Source organism: Vulpes lagopus, chromosome 13 (genome assembly GCF_018345385.1).
Source record: "Vulpes lagopus strain Blue_001 chromosome 13, ASM1834538v1, whole genome shotgun sequence".
NCBI classification, from domain to species: Eukaryota; Metazoa; Chordata; class Mammalia; order Carnivora; family Canidae; genus Vulpes; species Vulpes lagopus.
The window spans coordinates 1,915,733-1,930,933 of NC_054836.1; the positions used below are offsets into that span (position 1 = coordinate 1,915,733).

At 35.9% G+C, this 15,201-nt stretch overlaps 1 protein-coding gene across 1 annotated transcript in view; it reads right to left on the reverse strand.

The window, feature by feature from the left end:
• Window positions 1–292: 292 nt before the first annotated feature.
• Window positions 293–15,201, reverse strand: part of GRM8 (glutamate metabotropic receptor 8) — a 748,335-nt gene continuing 733,426 nt past the window's right edge. The window contains exons 10-11 of the mRNA XM_041728295.1: window positions 6,701–6,947; window positions 293–872 (exon numbers count right to left, since the gene is read on the reverse strand). Of these exons, the coding sequence (XP_041584229.1) occupies window positions 823–872; window positions 6,701–6,947 (297 nt within the window). The 3' untranslated portion in view covers window positions 293–822. The remainder of the gene's footprint in view (window positions 873–6,700; window positions 6,948–15,201) is intronic.

Sequence of the window (15,201 nt, forward strand, 5' to 3'; positions counted from 1 at the left end):
GAATACTTGAAGCAATTTACCTCAAGCTATTGCTTGATTCTTCATTAAAAAAAGCAGTTTACTATGAAAAGTTACCATATCCGTTTTGAAATACTCACAGACTCTTACACAAATAATGCTTTTTCATAGAGGAATAAAGGACAATCTTCTTCATATACACATGAATTTACAAAGACACAGTCTTTGAAGAAATCAACCACGGATCACTAGGGCTTTTACATCAGGAGCTAACAGCAGAAGTGCCACCTCGAAAGAGTGTTCCTTGGCTTTAAACTGGAACGAAACAACTCTCAACATTTGCAAAACATTCCTTTATTATTAGAAATAAATTATTTGTATAAAAAATTGCATGCGTCAACCATTGCATTTATTTTTAGCACAACCCAAGGCTTCAATCCGGTCAGCCATTACAAGAAACAGATTCATTGTCTTATACAAGTTGAACAAGGTGGGACAGGAACGGGAGTTCTCACAATCACAGAAAAATACTTACAAGAATAACATCAGACACGGTTTATTTCAACAGCATTTTTTTTTTTCACAAGCTAACATTAGTTTTCCTTTTGTGATTTTTTTTAACTGCTTATGGGTAAGCAATACTTTAGCTTGACACTCATTGGTTGTACTGTATAAAATGTTTTTTTTTTTTCCACTCTGTTTTTGATACTTTTGGCTCATGGCTACTTTGTGTTCCTTACAAGATTGACTATTGATTTGATTGATTGTAGTCTACAGAGATCTCCAGGAGTGAGTTTTGGCGGTGTCATGTTTATTGTTTAACATCACATACCAGATTTCTTCACGTTATACCATTTCCCTGTTTCAGATTGAATGATTGCTGTAGCTGATATATGTTGTCTTAGTAGAGGAAGCTGTTAAGACAAATTAAGACAAATTAATAGGATATCAAAATAAATTATTTTGCTAAAATGATTTTAAAATTCAAATCCTAAAATCACTATTTTATGATATTCCATTTTTACAACATGTTACATATTTTTAAACCATGTAGTAGGAATTCAGTGATAACAGGAATAATAATGCAGCAACAATTTTAATTTGTAATACCACTGCTATTTATAACTACTTAGCAGAAAACTAATAATGGAAAAATTCTAATCATAATAAATTTAGATGAAATTCAATTTAAATGTGTTTTGAGTAACAAAGATACACAATATGAAAAATGAAAGAACACATAAATGATCTGCAAAAGACAAAAAAATATTTTTTTACAACCTAAGTTAAAGACTTCAATTCTTTGAGTCTGATTTGATAACCAAAAACAGGTAAGTAATTACATCTACTTGTGCTTTGACAATGAGTATTTTTCAATTAAAGAAAATAATACTTTTATTTTTTCATTGTTTATTTGGGGGGTGGGGGACAGAAGGAAGGGAAGAGAGAATCTTAAGCAGGCTCCATACCTAGTGCAGAGCATTATACAGAGCTTGATCTCATGATCCTGAGGTCATGACATGAGCTGAAATAAAGAGTTGGACCCTTAAGCGACTGAGCCCCCCATTTGCCCCTTAAAAGCAAATAATACTTTTAGACTCTAGAAGTAAACATGGTATACTTGTATGTTCTATAAAGTACATAGAATATTTGTAAATATTAAAGTACATATGTGTATTGCAGGTACATATTTATGTTCCGGTTTCAGCTAAAGGATACAAATGGAGGTGTTTAAAAAAAAGACTCAAAGAAGGAAATAAATATTTTATTCTTCTGATACCAACTCACTATAAAGTAAAACCTATTATTGTAAGATTATTAGAAAGCTATAAATAACAAAGTATTCTAAGTCAAATTTATTATACTCATGTTTAAGTTTTCAGAGAATATAAACAAATCCAAATAATCCCTTTGGTTTTTTTGAAAGATGTGATGGAATAAATCTCTCTTCTAAAATTCAAATGTGATGTCCTATATTTCAGTGGAATTCTGGAATGCATAATCATAAGAAGAAAAATATGAAATAATGCTAAATATGTATGTATTTCACTACATAAATCCAATTCAAGATGAAACAGATTTTTAGGTAATTATTTAGTTTTTGAACGTTAAATAAGCAAATTATAAAGCTCCTCCTCTGAAATAGAATCAGTTTATTTACATCAATATAATTGACCTGACAAGTTCCTAGCAGAGATCGAGATCACACAAAGTTCACAATCACAAAAATAAGTGCAGAGAGCCTAAGGAAATGCTAATTATATGTGTTTTTGCTATTTTTTTATTTCATTGAATATTATGAGCTTTATGCCAAAAAAAAGCTAACGTATCTGCTCCTCTTGTCTCCATTATTCACACTTCTAGGCTATTATTGTGGCACATAGAAAGGAAGTGGGTTTTTGATATGGTTTTAAATTACATTCTGTTCCCTACAAAATGAGTTTAAAAAGATCTGTGAATCAAGTCACTGGGCCTCAGTTTCATTGCTAGTCCAAAATCCACAATATTGGGTTTTTGTGAGGATGGAGGTGACTAGGTTTGTGGGGGAGCAGCTGCTGTCTGAGAGAATGAATATGGAATCCTACTTTCCTACTGACCCCTTCCAAAAGGCTAGATGTCTGTGATGTTCAGTTGGTGTGAAGTGAGACAGTGATTTTTATGCTTGTGTACTATTTTTAAATTTTTAGAAAATTTTCTAAACATATAATGCCCTCATATACCTCTAAATTCCCTCTACAAAAACAAAATCTGTTCTTCAATTATGTTTTTGAAGGACTTTCATATAGTCTTTGAAGAAAGATGAAGAAAAATTGTCATAACAGTTAGAAAAACAACCCTTAAAATGGTTGTTCAATGTCCTGCCCTATTCAATATCTTCAACGGTAGCTAAAAATGTAGGAAATATTTATCAAGTTTGTAGATACCTGGGAAGAAAAATTATGGTTGAAACAGAGGAATAAGACCCCAAAGGCCTTGAAGAAGATGATGTTTGGAAGATGTTAAATTAACAGAAGGTGATTTGGATAAGACCACTCAAGGATCATTCCAACTTTGAGACTCTATAGCTAATTAAAGATTCATACTTCATTTTTTGAACTCTTCAAAGCTATCCCCAGGGAAAAAGAAGGTAGAATTCTACTGAGAGCTCTGACTATAATTTACAAAAAGAAAGTTATCTTAATTTTTCTAATGGTTAGAAAAAGGGATGCAAGGCTATGGACATGGATGATTTAGTCAATGGGAAAACAGTGACAAGGGACACTGCCTGTGGAGGCAGAAGTCTTGGGAGAATCTTTATACTGGAAGTTTTACAGAGCGAACTGGATCAGAGATGTACATGTGAGCTACTAGGGAGTTTTTACAGTGGCTATGAATATACTTATGTGACAATCAGTTCTGGAATGCAGCAATGGTGAATTGCCTTGTGGACACCACACTGTGTTCATAAGCTAGAGAAAGCAGTTCCACCTCCAGCAGCAGCTGTTTTCATGAATTATTCATGAACATAGCTTAAGAACTACCATGTTACAGCATTTGTTAATTGGGTACAGTTGATAAATTCATACACATCAACTTGCTTCTAACTCCCTTTCCACACACTTTTATGAAACAACACTTGACCTTTTTTTATGTGAAATGTAGTACTCTGCAAATTCAGTAATTAACATGGACTCATTGGCCTCCCTTCCAGCTTCACATTACTTATATTTATTCTGTGTAGATTTTGAAGCTTGAAAACCTTAAATATGTGGCCAGAATTTCTGGCATTAACAAGTAATCTTTAAGATGAAGTTTCTAAGTGCAAAGGACTTATAGAGCTCTATGGCCATGAAGGAAAAGCATTGCAATATATATCATAAATACATTGCTAATTGGTCCGAAAAAATCCCAGCAATGGAATAGCAGACATAATTATCCAAATCCTCCACATATTAAAAAATGAAGAAAGAGGGATGCTAAAAGAGTAGTTTTTGAATTTTAAGTCTTTTCTACTAATGACAGGGCAATCTACATTTTCCAAGGCAGCAATGACACTTCTATCTTACTTATATGGTGATTCATAGTTTGCAAAACACTTTCTCCTATGTCACTGCAATGGTGACTTGTCACAAGTCTCATAACAGAAAGCATGAGAATGCAGCAACATGGATACTGTTCCAGTAGATTAACTAGCCCCTAATTAATTGAGAACAGACTCCACCCAACCCCAGAGGAGGCATTTTAAATCTGAGGAGGCATTTTAAATCTGAGGAGGCCTGGGTAACTCAGTAGGTTGAGTGGCAGACTCTTAATTTTGAAGGACACAGGTTTTCCAATATTCAGTTCTACTTCTAAAACATAGGCACAATTTTAGAAGAAAAATCCTGCATTTAAGTTATTACAGTCATTGATACTTGTAGGGAGTGTGATTTTAAAGACTTGCCTCAATTAAAACCACTAGTACGTGTAGTCAAGTTAATAGAGACATATGGAGTCCATGATACTTGGTGATACAAGTGAACAAAGATCAACAGTGGTTACCTGGAATAGGACTGCAGGAGAATATGCACTGTCTTTCCTAAATGTGCAAACTATAATCACTTCATTGGACCCAATTTACTAAAATCCAAACTACTTAAAAGATAAATATATTAAAGTTGCCAAAGTACAGTTTAACTACCTTTTAGGTAGTAATTGACTTTATCTTGATTCACCTTTTAAATTTTCTTTTACCTTCCAAAAGTGAGCTTCTGACTCTTCCAGAATAGTATAGGCATACCTTCCATTAAGATCTTTCATTCTTATTTCAGAGAAAGTAGGGAAATGCATGCTTGTTATATAATTTCCATTTCAGTATCAACCAAAAATAATAGAAGGAAAACAAAGAACATGAGACTTACTTCTATTAAATATGGGATTAGTCTTTATCAGTGCTGGGAATATTCCTCTTCAGGGAATTTATTTATTTTTTAAAAGGGTGGTAAAATTTTATTGATTTTTTTTCTCCTGCCACTTTCTAGAAGTAAGTCTGGGATGACTGGTATTTATTTCAATTTTGTTTGGGTGTTCCCATTTGCAACCACATTACAGAAAGTTTCCTGGATTGTTGCTAAAAAAAAAAAAAAAAAAAAAAAAAGTCCAACTACAGACTCTGATGAGTTGTAGTGGGAAATGCCAACAGCCGGCCAACAGCAGCTTACCAGCATCCTACAACAGGTTTTAACTGGCTGCTCTGATGTTTTCAAGGTAGAAAAACACAGATAAGATTCTGCCCTCAAATCATAAGCATTGAACTCTGACACTTTTGATAGTAGCTATAGTGCATCTTTTGCTAAAAGACCAAATAGGCCCATTATTACTAAATTGCTTACCTATAATCAGAGATGATTATAATGATTTGTTACCAAAACCAGTCTTTATTGTAACTACTCTTGCAGTTTTTCAAGGTTTCATGTTTGCAGAAAGGTGAATATGTGGGGAGTGTTTGTGGAATTTTTAAAAGACTTCTTTATGTACAGGTGACTAAATTTGGTTATTAGGGAGCTGAAGGGAATCTTCCCAGAAAATCTGACCAATAATTCCAAGAAGTCTGATAGCAATTATAGCCAATTAACTTAATTGATCAATACTTATCTTTTAAGGCCATTTTTGCATATGGGGCATCAGAGTAGACAATGTTCATCTGGAAATCTTTATGTAAAGAAATGTTTATAAATCTAGTGCAGATTCTGTTGTTATAATAACTAAATTGGATAAAATCCACACTTCATCTTGCCTGTATTTCTTGTCAGAAGTATAGAGAATAGGGAATACAGCCTGCTGGAGGAATCTGAGAGGAAGAGAGTATTTTTGTATAGGGTTTTATCCTTAATTATTAAATACTTGTTATATTTCCAAAAGACAGGAAGTCTGAGGTCTAATGCAAGAATCTTAGCTTTTATATCTTTTTGATCCATCAGAAGCTAGTAACATAAAGATTGCTTTTTTTTTTTTTCTGTACTCAGCTATCTGGTATTTTACAATACAGATCTTCAACCTGTTCGTTACTCTTCCATAGATACCAAAATGGACCACTTAAACTCTACTGGATTAGCTTAGTAGTGGTGTATTGTTATGGTGCACTCCTTCAGGGGTGACTACAGAGAAGAGGAAGGTAGGTGAGGAAGGGACAAGTAGACCAGTAACTGCAGGAAGGATCCTATTTTCAAGGTCATGAAGCTTTCAGAGAAGAACTCTAATTATCTTAATATAGCCAAAAAGGGGGCCACTTGGGGATAATAAGTATTAACTATGATTTAACCTAACATGTTGGCTCACTAGTTTTCTCATTTCCCTAAATACCTATATATCATATCATTTATTTGTGTAAGATCATTGAGCAACAAATAAATCAATAAAGAACAACAAATATTGAACTAACAGACTGGAGAGTAGTTTCTAAGTGCTACATAATAATTCTATAAATGGAAGATAATTCCAAGCTTCAGATGCTTGGTTATGCCTCAAAAGGGAGCCACAAATGTGATACTTTGTAAGAGATTTCGTATGCATAGTTATGCTCTAGAGAAGAGCCACTCGCCTTAAAGTTATTTGGTTCTAACCAAATGGTTCTAACTGCCATGATGGTCTCATGGTGTGCGAGTATCACCGTGCCCGTGGAACTATGCAGCACAGTCCCCAAGACTAGAAGAAGAATGTTCAACGTACATCTATTAGGAAGTGCTCCCGCTCTTGACCATCGGAAAGTCTACAGATGACTTACTGTTGGTTTCAAGACTCTCACAGAGTTCACTTTTCACCTCTCCATTTGGTCTGTCATTTCCTTTTTGGATCAGTTTGCTTTGCATGGTGGCAGCTGTCACCACAGCCTTGAAGCTCCTCTTGCGTTTTTGAACATTCTGCTCTGGATGAAAAATTATAATATAAACCTTGGGCATATACAGCATGCCTAGAGACACCGAAGCACTTAAACTCATGGAGACAGTAAGTGTTGTTGTCTGGATGTACATCTGAGGGGAGAAAAAAGAAAGAATCAATGTTGGTAAGCCTGATCCAACATAAAGTAAATAGCACAGCCATTTTTCTATAACGGATTATTGCAGCTTCTCTGTTCAGGGTGCATTAGAAGGTACTTATAGAAGTTGCCCTTAATAATAGTCAAGCAATTCTCTATTCCTACCTGCAAATGTGGGTAAGGTTGTATTGTTTATGGAGCCTAAATCCTCAAAACCAACACAAACAATTAAGCTGATGAAGTTTAGTTTCATTTTTAGATTATAATTAAACCTATACAAGAAAGGGAGCAAAACCATTCTGGCCAAAGACTAACATTTTATGCCACACATCCTTTCTTCAGAGAGGTATTAGAGGGTCAAGTGTAATTCTTTTAATAATAAACTTAACCTAGAAGCTTATGGTGGAAATGAGTGGGAGTGAAATAGAACACTGCTATTGTCCACCATTGCTTGAATAATGCCAGCTAGCATTTGCATTTTCACATCATGACTTAATTTCAGCTATCAAACTTGATAAATCATAAGCATGCCATAAGGCCTTGATTTTTTAATACCCCCCCCACACCACCACCACCAAGTATAATCCCAAAGGGTTTCTCAATGGTGTCATCATATCAAAATAAACGTGGTTGCTTTTACAAAATACATACCACTCTTTCCTCCAACATTTAAATATGCCCTCTGGGGATAGTGTCTTGACATCTGCATTTTGAAAATTCTCCTCCTATGCTCATTCCTTATACTTATTGCACTGAAATGGACTGCCCTGGTACTTAAAAAGAGCAGTCTCTCTGGAAGATTCTTCTTCCCAGAATCTAGAGGTCAACAAGCTGAAAAAGCCAAATCTAAAGTCACTGCTTTTGGCTTTTTCATTATGGTATGAAAACAGACATGATAGCATTTTAATCTTTTTTTTTTAAATTTCTCAGTGTTACTGAGTTATAACTGAAAAACAGAAATTGTGTATTTAAGGTATACAACTTGATGTTTTGATAAACATATGTACTGTGAAATGATCTTTGCTCTCAAGTAATTAACATATCTATCACCTTATGTAGTCATCACTTTTTTCTTTCCTCGTTTCTTTTTATGTTTTTGTACTGAGAGTGCTTAAGATCTACCCACTGAGTGAATTTCAAGTACCTAGCACAGAATTGTAAACTACAGTTGCCATGCTGCATATCAGGTCCCCAGAACTTACCCATTCATAACTGAAACTGTATGTGTTTTGACCAACATCTCTTCATTTCCTCCTTCCCCTCCTCCTAGCAAACACTGTTCTATCCTCCACTTTGATGAGTCTGACTATTTAAAATTCTACATATAAGTGTATGATGCAGTCTTTGTCTTTTGTGTCTGGCTAATTTCATTTAGCATTGTGTCCACCAGATTCATCCATGTGGATGCAAATGACAGGATTTCCTTCTTTTTAAAGAATGAATAATATTCCATTGTAGGTACATACCACATCTTTAAAAATAAAAACCTTTGACCTACTTCTGGTTTTTGTGTCCTGAGCTCAAAATATAATTCCCCCCAAATAACTTGGAATACTGGGGCCACAAAGAAGCTCTTGGAGGTCCCCTTTTTCCTTTATTTCGTTAATATCTGTTCACTCTAACAGTATGAAAATATAAAGTTGTCACGTTGTGTCAGGCAATCCCCAGGATCTAAACTAATTGTATCTTTTTAAATAAAGGATCAAAAAACATTCACCTTCAAATCTAAGTACCTGAATCAGCACATCTCTTAACAGAAGGCAAAGCTGTCAGGTAAAGGACTGTCTAAGCTATGAGAAGAACTTCCAGTACTAGTACTAAGAGACTATCCATGTCTGTGAAATTCACACCATACTGAGTTTACTGTTTGTTTACCACTAAGGCTGTCTTTTGCATAAGACCTCATTGTGAGTATGGAATTACCCTTCAACAAGGTGATATAGATGGGTTTGTTTCAAAGTTCACTTCCTCCAGGAAGTCCGCCACGATAAATCTTACCTTAATTATAATGTTATAATGGTGTCTTATTTTACTTCTAAGCACTAATGCATTGAAAAATTAATACAGCAGAGCACTTACCAATGCATAACTACATAATTATAACTGTGATTTATATGTACTTATAACTGTGATGTATATGAACTTAGCAGTAAATTATATGAAATGCACAACTAGGGTATAAACTTCCTTAGAGCCTGTAACCTACATTCTTTTCCTTATAAGCCACTAAGAAATTATACAAGATTCTACACACACAAAAAAAAAACTACTAGAAACTGCTAATTATTCTTGGGTATGTAAAGATCTTCAAGAAGATCAGGTTTCCACTAGATCAGGTTTCCACAAGATCTCATTTACACAAATCATACAGAATATGCCTTCCCAATTTCTCCATTCTGTCAAATGGACATCAGCTCTGGCTACAACATAGGGTTGAAGACATTTTAAGTAAGAAACATAAAGTGACAAGGTATGAATCCAGATTCTAAGTTGGACTCACATGTATTAGCTCCCACAGAAACACGATTCAAATACATTCTTCTGCCAAATGATAAATTACTACATGTCATGACCTCTCCAATCAATAAGTGAAATCCCCTGTTAAATCTGAGAGAACGAAGGATCTACTACAATTAAGAAGGTCCTGATAAAATGTGGTTTATGTACCTTCAAATCCCCCTAAGCTTTGCCATCTACTTTTAAGCAACTTATTATTATGAATACTCAATTGAGTATTCAAAGTGTTAGTTAATTCTCTCTAAATTTCTACTTATTCTCCAGTGAGCATTGCTGCATGAAGCCTTTGCAGAAAACAGGCTATAGAGAAAGGACATTCAAGTAGGGAAACAATAACCCCAAATGCAAACTACAGACATAAATATCCCAAAGCCACTGAAATAGGTAACCATCAGTTTTGTCCCAGTCAGAGTCAGACCCTGCCACCTCACTTTAGCTTAAAAAACAAACAACAAACCAACACAAGACCTCTAGAGGTCAAACAGACACGAAATGATGGGAATACCCACACTGATTAGCTGGATTCTTTATATAAATCTTAATCTGTTGGTCTTGCTAAATGCATACTACTAGTTTAAATAATACATAAATACCTTTCTATTTTGAAAACCTTGTAAATTTTCTCTGCTACCATCAATATAAATGGTAATTTTCTTCCCTGATTCAAAATCATGTCTGTAATATATAATAAATTTAATCTTGCTAAATATTAGGCACGAAGAAGATTCGGGATTGCTAGTTTCCATATTAAATATGTTATTTCAGTCTATCCTTTAGGCAAACCAACTCAATGGAAGATCTAATAAACAAAGACATGAGGATTAAACAGCACTATGCTTAGTGTCCAAGCTCTCTATCAGACACTATGTTTTCAAATTATACCAAAATGCTGATTTTACTCATGTGCTTTCTTAAAGCAGCTTCTGAAAAATGTTCATGTGAAGTTCATACAGAAAAGCATCTATACAAAACTGTACCCTAGAATTCAGAACCTTACAGTGATCTAGCATTTGTTACAGCACATTGCACTGTAAGTGTTTGAACGTCGTTTTTGAATATTTAATGAAATGAAAAAGGCATATGTACATAACCCCAGTGAAAGCAACAATGGCATAACACACAAATAAATAAAAATGGCATCTGTTCTCATTCTAGAGAGACTAAATCTTCAGCAACATGGATTATTGCATTCCAAATATCTCTCATACATAAAAATAAATGTAGAAATTAGAATATTGAAAATGAGCGTTTGATTCCAAAAGGACTCGTGGATTTTTGTATAGCTATAGAAAATTCTAGTTGTCTGAGCCCTGTAAGGAAGGAACACCACAGCTTATAGTTTTTGCTGTTGTTGTTTTTAAGACAAAGAAGTTTACAGGAAACTCTGGAGTTGCCTTGTGGGTGGTAAAAGCTTCAAGTCAACCCACCAGGTGACAATCTAAACACTAATAAAACTTCCCTGGCAATTGATCTTATTTTCATCTCTGACCTTTAATTTCTTACCTATGAAGTTGGGGGAAAATAATACTTTTCTCATAGAAGGGTTACAGAGTGGAATGACATAATCTTTATAAAATGCCTCACAGGTTCAAAATAGCAGTAGCTCAACAAAGATCATTTACCTTACAACTTTGAATCTAAAAGGACATTAACAAAGCATCCTTCCAGGTATACAGGATTAGAGAGGGGCCTATGAGTCAGTATCCGAAGCAGTTTTGTTTAGTGAATAGCTGACTGCTATGCTCTAACAATACGGTGTCAAGGGAAAGCCTTTTGTAATCTGACTTCAAAGCAGGCAGAATAAAAATTTTGCCCAAAAGTCAACTCTATTTGCTGATGTCAAGGCTATCTGCACTGTCTGGGCTACAGTCCTAGGATAACATATTAACTCTCTGCATCGAAGTTATACCTTCCCGGAAAGCAGAAGGGAACAATACTAACTCCCTCTAACCAACATAAATCCATTGAGGGATGCTGACAGTGGTATTGGGTATGTTAATGTATCCTTGTTTTTGCCAACTTTTTTTTGTGCCCCACCTTCTGCCCCCTGTCACTTCAAAATATTAATAACTGGAGGAAGGTGACTACCTTCTCTATTATGGCCATTGGCAGCCTGTAACTTCTGCCTCCACACTCCAGAGACATTTTGAACCTGCAAGAGTCAGATGCACTAAAACAGGTGTCAATGATCTGTGGAGAAGTCAGGAAGAGCTGGCACAATGGGGCACACTACCACGACACCTTTTCTGGGACCTGCTATGGTAACTCTTCATTGTCCAAAGGGGTCATTTGTGCCCATCCAGGGTCTCTTGAATGTAGGTCATGGCCTGGAATAGTTGAGGAGGGAGGAGATTATACTACTTCAGGAAAAATGTCAGTCTTCTACCTGCACAGAGAACTCCATAGACTCATACAATCCAATCTGGTAAGTTTTCATCCCCTTAATAACAAAGGTGACCTATTTTGAGACCTAAAACCCAAGGCAGGTTTGTGCCATGTGATAAGAAACAAATTCATTATTTATTCCTGAATATTTATTCCTGAATATCTCTGCCTTTCCTTGGATGGTTTAATCTCACTTTTTGCTACAGTCAGCCAGATTTATTTGGCTATTTTGCACACAGTCTGACCAGTGAGACAGTTATGTTAACACTTAAAGCCTGCCTTTCTCTGTTTCTATTATCTATCCCCTCATCTGTATCTCCCTCAAAGTGCCACCTGAATCCAGAAATGAATTTTCTCCTGCTTTTCAGCAGGGCTTCAGTCAATGGACCGCAAATCTCCTTACTAGAAGTTGTTAAAAAATTTTTTTTTAAACGGACAAGTTTACAAAGAAACTGCGGAATTGCTTTGTGGTGGTTAAAGCCCCAGATCAACCAATCATGCAATATTCCCTAGCAATTGGGTACAGCAAACATCAAAGGCAACAATACAACCCTTCTGGCTGAGCCTAGATGCTGGTGAACTATCACCAAGTCTCTATCAAACATTTTGTAAGGGGCATCTGGGTGGCTCCGTGGTTGAGAGTCTTGCCTTCGGCTCAGATCATGATCTTGGGGTCCTGGGATCAAGTCCCACATCGGGCTCCTTGCCGGAAGCCTTCTTCTTCCTCTGCCTCTGTCTCTGCCTCTCTCTGTGTGTCTCTCATGGATAAATAAATAAAATATTTTTAAAAATTTATCATTGCTTCTGTATTATTTATTTCAAATACCTTGCTGGCTTCCTCTATTCAGCCAATTCTGAGGGATCTTCCTCATGTCTGTGTCATTTTTGTACTGATACACCCCAGGCCTCAATCCTTAGGTATCTAACTCTCTCCCTCCCTCTCTCTCTCTCTCTCTCTCTCTCTCTCTCCATCTCCCTCTTTTTGTGTGTTCTCATTGCTTTCTTGATCATCACCTTTGGCATTATGGCCTTAAACCAGGACTGGCTTCCTAAGTGTGCTACCTGCACACAGGTCCCTTCATTCAGAGCTCCCTTCACACTTGATTTAATGCTCTGACATCACTGTCTTGAAATTATTAATAACTTTTGAACACATACACCTGCATTTTGATATTTCCCTGGGCCCTACAAATAATATAGGTAGCTCTGCTTTGAAAAATTATTTAGATGAGGACAAATTCCAGACTTCCCTCAGGAAATCTAATCACCTTCTGGGTATTCCCTTTGGATGTCTGACATATAAATAAAACTAACAAGCATCTGAACGTCGTCTATTCCTAAACTTACTCTTCTGGTCATCTTCTTTGTTTTAATTCCATCATTAATTGTCCAAAGGACAAAACCCTTGAAATTGTCCTTGACTCCTCTCTTAACACTCTTTATCTATGAAGAATCCTAGTGATTCTACCTTCAGTATTTATTCAGACAGGTCATTTTCTGCTACCCCTACTGGAACTACATTGCTCTTAGTCAACATCATCTCTCATTTGGAATATCACTAAAGCTGTCCTATTGACTTCTCTTCTTTTCCCCTTGCTTCCTTCTGCCTGGTCATCAGATTGATCTTAACACAGCAGCCAGAATAGTCCCATTATTCATAAGTCAGGTTAGGCCATCCCCACTCTCAAAACTTTATAATGACTTCCCATTGATGGTGTGCCTACTATGACCAAGAGGGTCCTCTGAAGTGACAGGGCTTTATTCTTTCCCTCATGCACTCTCTTCCCACCATACTGGCCTACTGGCTGATCCTGGAATATACCAACCTCACCTTTGAGGTTGGTATACGATGATTCAAAAGCCTCACCTTTGAGGCTTTTATATTTTGAAGGCTTGTTCCTTCATTTCATTTAGTTCTTTCTTGATCTGTTCTTCCCAGTGAGATCTCTCCTAAACTATTAAATACTATAACTCCCATCCTCCACCAGCAATCCTCAGCTTTATTTTAATCCTCAGCATCTAACATTTTCTAGCATAAAAGTCTATATATATTTTACTAATTTAATCTATGTATTGTCTATTTCCCTTAATTAGAATAAAAATTCCATGAGTACAGAGGTTTTTACCTATTTGGTTCGCTGCTACAAACTCAACCCTAGGAACATTGCCTGGTCAGCATACATTTGTTACATCCTGGGATATAGGTCTTAACTCTTAAATTTGGCATTTAAAGGAAATGACCTATGTAGTTTCAAGAGGGAAACAATAAATCAGATTCTAAAGCTGGAAAATAGAAAATGTCTCAAATCAACATCTAAGGTGAGACAGAAACTCTTGGATGGATAAACATGATGCTCTTATTTTTAACTGGAAATATGACAATATTCTCAACTTAGCAACAGACAATATAAATTAAAAGTCAATGGTCTCCATTTGGAAATATGAGAGCTCTGCACTCAGCCCTGGATCTTTCCCAAATATTAGAACATTATAGCCGAGGGTAATCCAGTCACAGTATTTGTAAGCTTCCACAGACCTAACTTGAAGGACTTTAGGAGACAATCAATGTAAAATATTGGCACAGCACCTGGCACATGGTAGTCAGTAAGTGATACCTACTAATTTCATAACTTAACCTTGACCCTGTTCTCTATTCATCTTCCTCTGTCCCTCCCACAGTAAGACTTAATAGTACTGCTCTTTCAAAACCTCAAGATTTTTAGTTCTTTTTTTTTTTGATTTTTAGTTCTTTAAACAAAAAATACACACATGCACCCACACAAGATATGGGCACGGATTATCTATTCATATGGAAATATTACTTATGCATGTGGGAAAATCTAGGGTCAGTATATTCAAAGACTCATAGTCTAGTCTCATTCTGGGAAAAAGCACCACCCTGAGTGTTGTGCTTCTCTTGTCGGGTAGAAATCAGTGTTGCTGACCCACCCACAGGTCAGAAACATTACACTGTGTTTTCATTAGGAGAGATGGAGATGGTTTGCTCTGACCCACTTGCAGTCTCTCACCATATCCCCTTTTGCTCAGGACACATGTTAAAAATGAAGAGTCAAATTAAAGGACAAAGCCTATGGATGCAGAACTGGGCTGGTTCACATGTGAGGTCTGAATCCTTAACCTCAGACTTATTGGGAATGGTGGGAACCAGATGCACAGAATAATAAAGCATCAACCAACAAGTAAAATATCAGCTCTGCCAAGGGTAGAAAAGGACAAGTAGAAGCAAACTCATGATCCTCTAAAGAGGAGTAACAGATATTGGATTTATAATGAGTGTTTATAATTAAATATACATGATATTTAATATTGAGTTAGTAAATACAGTA